The 8,358-nt window shown below is 39.4% G+C and overlaps 1 protein-coding gene across 1 annotated transcript in view; it reads left to right on the top strand.

Annotated features, from left to right (window-relative positions):
* Positions 1-21: 21 nt before the first annotated feature.
* si:dkey-49n23.1 (semaphorin-3D) overlaps positions 22-8,358 on the top strand; it is a gene marked incomplete at its 5' end in the record, with an annotated part of 21,187 nt that continues 12,850 nt past the window's right edge. Inside the window, 7 exon segments of the mRNA XM_034126906.1 lie at positions 22-112; positions 2,894-3,022; positions 3,862-4,004; positions 5,203-5,317; positions 5,578-5,647; positions 6,037-6,181; positions 6,527-6,749. Coding sequence (XP_033982797.1) covers positions 22-112; positions 2,894-3,022; positions 3,862-4,004; positions 5,203-5,317; positions 5,578-5,647; positions 6,037-6,181; positions 6,527-6,749 — 916 coding nt within the window.

Here is an 8,358-nt window from a genome sequence, read left to right as displayed (position 1 = left end):
TCTCTCTCTCTCTCTCTCTAGGAGCCGTTGTTCGAGTTGTCTGATACGATGGAGTCGGGCAGAGGAAAATGTCCCTTCAGCCCCAGAGAGCCGTTTACTGCTCGCCTGACGGGTACACACACACACACACACACACACACACACACACACACACACACACACACACACACACACACACACACACACACACACACACACACTGACACACAGTAGTACAGTCTCTCCTCTGTCTGTTTGCCGGTGGTCCGCTTCAGTTATTCCACTTATTTCACATTTTGCTGTCTCACGGACATAAAACACATCAACAGAGTTCGGATCCATTTCACACATAAACCATAAAAGTCCGATTTAAGTCGTTAAACTGAGTTCCTCTACATCTGATAGCTGTGTGTTGGCAGCAAGAGGAGCCACACTTTAACAGCAAACATGTTGTTTTTTATTGCAGAATGTGTTGTTCACTGCTAACAGAGGCAAGCATTTTCATAACTTAGCTTGTAAATATGTACAGTTTTACTCTGGAGCATAGAGAACCGCAGTGCGAAGTAAGTTAGCATTTTGACCACGTCCGGTTCCTTCGACAAAAAGCAATGCAATTTCTCCATAGGATTTAGGAAAATATCTGTAAATAAGGTCTGTGTTTGACACAAATTGAAGAGACAGATCACGTTTTGTTCTACGACATTAAATCCATCAGCAGTGACCCCGCTGGTGATTTCTGAAGAGTTGATGTGTCTGAAAAACTATGGTTGTTACCAAGTGGCTGAATAGGACTGCAGAAGTAGTGGAGGCCATTTTACATCATTACACCGAACACGTAAACACTCCTCTAAGTTTGTTTGCCCTGTTCTGCTTGAAAGCAAGTACCTGCCTCCTGCAAACTGTTCAAACAAACGCTTCAACTCGTACCATTTAGAATCTGTGTGTTTGAATATGGATCTTAAATTGGCGTGACGTTGAAGCAGCGACCCTGCTGTAGTTCGTTTATAGCATAACGTTAGCATTTTGCTTCTGGCGACTAGATTTATGATTCGAAAATTATAAAATTACGGTAGACATGTGGATATTATCCGGCTGAACAAAACGTGATCCGTCTCTTAAATGTGTGTCAACCACAGACCTTATTTCCAGCTATTTTCCAAAATCCTATGGAGAAATTGCATTGCGTTTTTGACGAAGGAACCGGAAGGAGTTTACTTCCGGGTTTTAGGACGCGTCACTATGTCACGCGGTTCTCTATTACCAGTAAAAGAACATTGTGAAATAACAATAAATGCGGTAAAATGGTAATCCATTGCCGTCTGATACAAATACTTGTCATCTCATTTTAATCTTGCAATATATTGCAAACAAAGCATACATGTATTGTGTGTTATCAAGTTGTTACGTTACCTTATAAACTAGGGGAACAAAGGGAAGTAACAACATCTAAAATAACCAGGAGAAAAAAGAAAGAGGAAACTGATTGGCAAAATTAGAAGATCATTTTTCTATTAATCAAAGTCAAAGTCAACTTTATTGTCAATCTTTCAGTTTGTGTGTACAGCCAGAGAGATCGAAGTACCGTTTCCCACAATCCCGAATACAAAAATACAAATATAAAAATATGTTTGTAAATATGTATATATACCTATACTGTATCAAAGACACATGTATACATATGCACACATTAAGACATACATAAAAAGACAACAATCAATATATACAAAATAACAGTCACTTCAATATCTTGAGAATGTGCGTTAGTCTGCGTAAAAAGTGTCTGGATTTCAGTGTAAAAATAAAGAGGGCTTACTAGTCAATTTACTAAATAACCTTAAGACAAACTAAGAAGAACTTTCATATAAAATAAAGTGATTAAAGAGAGAGACACACACTAACAAAACACGGCACGTAACAACGTTTTGTAACATTATTGCATGAATCAGTACGATTATCAGTATAATGCATTTCAGCCTTTTCATTTTTCACAGTTGAACAAATGGAGGATTATTCCGGTGAATACTAAACAAACATTTGCTAACAATGCTATTTACACCCGGGTGTCCGTAGCTAACTATGCTATTTGCACCCAGGTGTCTGTATCTAACAATGCTATTTACACCCGGGTGTCCGTAGCTAACAATGTTATTTACACCCGGGTGTCTGTAGCTAACAATGCTATTTACACCCGGTGTCCGTAGCTAACAATGCTATTTACACCCGGGTGTAAGTAGCTAACAATGCTATTTATACCCGGGTGTCTGTAGCTAACAATGCTACTTACACCCAGGTGTCTGTAGCTAACAATGCTATTTACACCCGGGTGTCCATAGCTAACAATGCTATTTATACCCGGTGTCTGTAGCTAACAATGCTGTTTACACCCGGGTGTCCGTAGCTAACAATGCTATTTACACCCGGTGTCCGTAGCTAACAATGCTATTTACACCCGGTGTCCGTAGCTAACAATGCTATTTACACCCGGTGTCCGTAGCTAACAATGCTATTTACACCCGGTGTCCGTAGCTAACAATGCTATTTACACCCGGTGTCCGTAGCTAACAATGCTATTTACCCCCGGTGTCCGTAGCTAACAATGCTATTTACCCCCGGTGTCCGTAGCTAAATTGAACAAATGGAGGATTATTCCGGTGAATACTAAACAAACATTGTTTCCACTTTGTTCCAAGTCCTAAACATGTTGGATTACACTGTCCAACTCACATTTAGAACATAATCTGAATATTGGCTTGCTCTCTTGCCTCTCAGGGCCATTGGTCAGTAAAGGAATCTAACTAAAGCTTCTGTTTCAAAATTCAGATTATGTTTTCTCAAGGGATGTCATTTGTCTCTTTTAGTCTGTGTTTTATTTCTTTATTTCCTCATTATTTCTCCCGCTCTCCCCCCTCCCCAGACGGTGAGCTCTATGCAGGAACTTCGGTGGATTTTATGGGAGCGAACGCTGCGTTTGTCCGTTCCTCGGTGCAGGGAAACAGTCAGAACTACATCAGCTCACAGGCCTTCGATCACAACTGGCTCAACGGTGAGGAACACTTCTCTTATACTCATTATTTATATCAGCTAAGGCAGTGGTTCCCAACCTTTTTCAATCAGGCCCCCCTTGTGTAATTGGAAATATTTTCGAGCCCCCCCTAACCCGGTTCCCACCGAGATTGGTAGAATTAATTGTATATAGTTGTAGAAACATTACATTTTCTCTGCTAATAATAACAAGACCAAAAGATCCAACTCTAATTTTATATTTTATTATGGATGAACATGAACAAAGTTGCTTGTATTGGCAGATGATCCACTGTGAAATAATTAGGCTTAATTGAAACAATTACAAATACTGCTTATCGATCCGGTTCTTTAACAGTATTTTTATTGGTTATTTTTGTTATTTTTTAGGGGAAAAACTAAACAAATTAGAAACAGAATTCACATTGGTTCATGTTATGTATAGTGTGCATTATGGGCTGCTAGCACACATGACATAGGCCTGTAGTGGTAGTAGTAAGTAGATCAAGTACTGTACTTATATTGAGGTACTTAAGTATTTACACTTTTGCTCCTTTGTTCTTCTTCTCCTCGAAGAGACTAAAAGCACAAAAGATACTTTTACTTTGGTAAAGTAAGTTTATTTTGATGCTTTTAAGTAAGATTTTGAATACAGGACATTTACTTATCTTAATAATAATAATAATGGATTTATTTTGTAAGCGCTTTTACAGCTGCTCTAAGTCGCTTTACAGAGATAGTGAAAAAAAGAACAACAAATAAATAAATATAGTTAAAGTCACATTAAAATCAAGCAATTCAAAAACAAGCACCTTGGAGTGAGTATCTGTAGTTTATCTTTACCTTTCTCCTTCCTCTCAGAGCCGGAGTTCGTGGGCTCCTTCTCGATCCCCGACACTCACAGCCCGGACGACGATAAAGTGTACTTGTTCTTCAGAGAGCGAGCGGTGGAGGCGGGTCAGTGGGAGAAGAGGACGTACAGCCGCGTGGCCAGAGTCTGCAAGGTAACAGCCAGTTATCTTCACTGTTGTTGATCTTTTGTTTGAGGTACTTTGCTTGTTGTTCTACCAAAACGCTGTGGTGTGTTCATATATCATCCTCATTATTTGTTAACACCACACACACTTGTAATTGGTTGTTACCGGTGATTGTCACATGGGTGTGGCTAATGGTATTTGGGATAGTGGTGGTCTAATGGATAGTTAGGTGGGCTGAAGATCGGAAGGTTGTGAGTTCAAATCCCGCCTGGAACACCACCACTAGTGTGCCCTTGAGTAAGGCCCTTAGTTACTCCAGGGAGAATGTCCCTGTAATTGGTCATTGTAAGTCGCTTTGGATAAAAGCCTCAGCTAAATGAAACGTAATGTAATGTAATGTTTAGGGCACCTGGTGTATGTGGAGGTTTAGTAGCAATGGGAATATACTGTAGCCGCCACAAACAGCATGTTGTGATTTTTACTTTTACATTTTTTTGAAAAAATCGAATACATAAAAAATAAATATTTAAATAAGAAATCTGAGGGAAAAAAATTAAAATGATTAAATTAAATAAGAAATAAATATTCAAATAATAAATATGGAAAAATAAATACATTTAAAAATTATATTAAAGGCATATAAGGCATATTTATACTTTTTTGTTTTCAAAATACCAAACAGATCATGCATTTTAGACATGCCTCATTTCGCTCAATTTGACATTTTTTAGCTCTGTTTTAGCAAGGGCTGATTCAGTGAGAACAGCACCACCTACAGGCCTGGCATATGTACTACAGCGTCTCCAGCGCTTTAGAACGGCAATGCCGTGGCTGTCTCCTCCTGATTGGTGGAGTTGGCCCAATAGCCGTAGCGCCACCGTCCTGACGTCAGGACAGTGTTCAAATCTGGATCAGTTTTTATCAGATCCGTTGCAGCCCCTTTTTTAGAGATTTGGGTATGGAGGAAAATAGAGAGGGTTGTGTTTTCTGACACTTGGTGAGTTCCCTGGAACACCGGGGACACATATTCATGTAGAAAAGACGTACAAAAGTGCATTTTGCATGATAGGTCCCCTTTAAGTTAAAGTTTTAAGTAAGTTTGTAGAGGTACAGCTGTAAAGATCCTAAAAATCTGCAATGTGTAAAATAAATGTGAATGAAAGCATATTTAGTTTTTTAACTCTGTTTCTCCCCCTCCTCTTCCTCCCCCTCCTCTTCATCTCAGAATGACGTTGGAGGAAAGAGGAGTTTGATCAATCGATGGACGACCTTCCTGAAGGCCCGGCTGGTTTGTTCTGTTCCTGGAGAGGGAGGAGTGGACACACACTTTGATGAACTCGGTAACACTCTTCCTCTTCCTCTTCTTCCTCACCCCACCTGTCCATCATTGTGTTTTCATGATTTAGTTCAACAGGTGTGAGCTGTCTCCTCTCTGCCTGATGATGACTGAAACTCTCTTTGAAATGCCAATTAAGCATCCCTTTTATTAGACCCTTGCTAACTAAGTCAATAAATGAAACCCTATTTGTGTGCGTTGATGCAACATTACAGCTGATAGTAAAACAGTGCATGAAACAATTTGTCACCTTTTTGTTCCTAGAGGACATCTTTGTTCTGGAGACGAAGGACCCTCAGAACCCGACAATCTACGGAGTCTTCAGCACGTCCAGGTGAGGAAACACTCTCTCTCTGAAAACATCAAGACTCTGACGACAACTTTTTATTTGCAGTATTTTTGACTTTTCTCATAATTCTATGTTTTTTCTCAGAATTTTCATTTATTTTCAGAATTCTGAACTTTTTTCTCAGAATTTTTATTTCGACTGTTTCATAGAATTTCACTTTTTTCAGAATTTCACTTTTTATCTCAGACATTTTTGTTTCTCAAATATTCGACTCTTTCTCCGAATTTTGATTTATTTTCAAAATGTTGACTATTATTTTCAGTACAATAATACAATTAACAATCATGTGTTAACCCTCACATTTTCTCCTCCACCTCCCCCTCCCCCTCCTCCTCCTCCTCTTCCTCCTCTCCTTCCTCCTCTTCCTCCTGCAGTTCTGTATTTCGTGGTTCTGCAGTGTGTGTGTTCTCCATGGCGTCTATTCGTGCTGCTTTCAACGGACCGTTTGCACACAAAGAAAGTGCAGACTCTCGCTGGGTGGAGTACAAAGGACGCATCCCATACCCCAGACCTGGCACTGTGAGTACACACACACACACACACACACACACACACACACACACACACACACACACACACACACACACACACACACACACACACACACACACACACACACACACACACACACACACACACACACAGTTTATCATTTTTTTCCCTGTGTATTGTACAGTCATTGTAACATGTATTGCTTTGTAATTTGTTGTCTGTGTGTTGTCCTTTGCCTCATTTAACGTTGCATTTTGACTGGACCAGTCTTGTATTAATAACCTGATTGTTTGTTGTTTTTGTGTACCTATACACATTTGAAAAAACCAAACAAAAAAACCAAACATTTTTCTGCCTCTTTTTTCCACGCAGTGTCCCAGCGAGACGTACGACGCCCTCCATAAATCCACCAGAGACTTCCCTGATGAGGTGGTGAGCTTCATGCGGGCGCACCAGCTGATGTGGGACCCCGTGCTGCCTCTGGGCCGCAGACCGGTCCTGACCCGAGTCAACAGCACCAGCATCCTGAAGAGGGTGGTGGTGGACCGCGTGGAGGCCGAGGACGGAGCCTACGAGGTCCTGCACCTGGGCACAGGTAGGGAGAAGAATGGAAGAGGGAAGCTTGTAGAGGAAATGAAAGTGTTTTAACCCTTTGTAAGGTAAAAGAACAGGTTTGTGTTTCTTAAGATGTCGATTTTAATTCAGAGATGGCAAAAGTACACACATCCTTTACTCAGGTAGAAGTACAGGTAATCGTGTTTAAAAATACTCTGGTAAAAGTAGAAGTTCTGACTAAACTTCTTTACTCAAGTAAAAGTAAAGAGGCTTTGAAATGTACTTCAGTAAAAAGTACCCATAACTAGCAGCTGTTTTAAAGAGTACCTGACCTCCCTTTATATTAATAGAACAATAATGTCATTGTTAGCTAATGAATGTTTCCATGCTGAACAACGGCAACATGACAACGTTTTCATTGGTCCCTCTTCTTTAGAGAAGACCAGGAAATGATGGATACACGGATCGTGTTCAAATCAATAGGCACGCAATGACTCTAAAGAATAATGATCACGCCACCAAACACACATTCAAACTAAAGGAACCAGCCTGTTTGGGAAATGAGAGAAGTAGAAAGTACAGGTATTTGTGTTCAAAATGTAAGAAGTAGAAAGTACAGGTATTTGGGTTCAACATGTAAGAAGTAGAAAGTACAGGTATTTGTGTTCAAAATGTAAGAAGTAGAAAGTACAGGTATTTGGGTTCAACATGTAAGAAGTAGAAAGTACAGGTATTTGGGTTCAACATGTAAGAAGTAGAAAGTACAGGTATTTGTGTTCAACATGTAAGAAGTAGAAAGTACAGGTATTTGTGTTCAACATGTAAGAAGTAGAAAGTAAAGGTATTTGGGTTCAACATGTAAGAAGTAGAAAGTACAGGTATTTGTGTTCAACATGTAAGAAGTAGAAAGTACAGGTATTTGGGTTCAACATGTGAGAAGTAGAAAGTACAGGTATTAGTGTTCAACATGTAAGAAGTAGAAAGTACAGGTATTTGTGTTCAACATGTAAGAAGTAGAAAGTACAGGTATTTGGGTTCAACATGTAAGAAGTAGAAAGTACAGGTATTTGTGTTCAACATGTAAGAAGTAGAAAGTACAGGTATTTGTGTTCAACATGTAAGAAGTAGAAAGTACAGGTATTTGTGTTCAACATGTAAGAAGTAGAAAGTAAAGGTATTTGGGTTCAACATGTGAGAAGTAGAAAGTACAGGTATTTGGGTTCAACATGTAAGAAGTAGAAAGTACAGGTATTTGTGTTCAACATGTAAGAAGTAGAAAGTACAGGTATTTGGGTTCAACATGTAAGAAGTAGAAAGTACAGGTATTTGTGTTCAACATGTAAGAAGTAAAAGTAAAAAGTCGTCAGAAAAATAAGTAGTGGAGTAAAGTACTGATACCAGAAACATGTACTTAAGTACAGTAACGAATTGTCAGGTGAACTGTAAAGGTTCATATTTTTCAAGTTCATATTTGTATTTGTTGCCTCTACTCTGACATGTGTCCGCGTCACATTGACTTTACATGAAATCGTGCCGTTATTCAAAAAATGTGCTTCACTTCCGGTGAAGACACTTTCAAAATGTCTGTTGAATGAAAAGTAACTCCTGCTGTTAAAATAATTCTGCAGTAGATCTGAACCGGCACAGGT

This window comes from Trematomus bernacchii, unplaced genomic scaffold (assembly GCF_902827165.1).
Source record: "Trematomus bernacchii unplaced genomic scaffold, fTreBer1.1, whole genome shotgun sequence".
NCBI classification, from domain to species: Eukaryota; Metazoa; Chordata; class Actinopteri; order Perciformes; family Nototheniidae; genus Trematomus; species Trematomus bernacchii.
The sequence above is the reverse complement of the archived record's forward strand: the minus strand, read 5'-3'. Positions and strand labels throughout refer to the sequence as shown.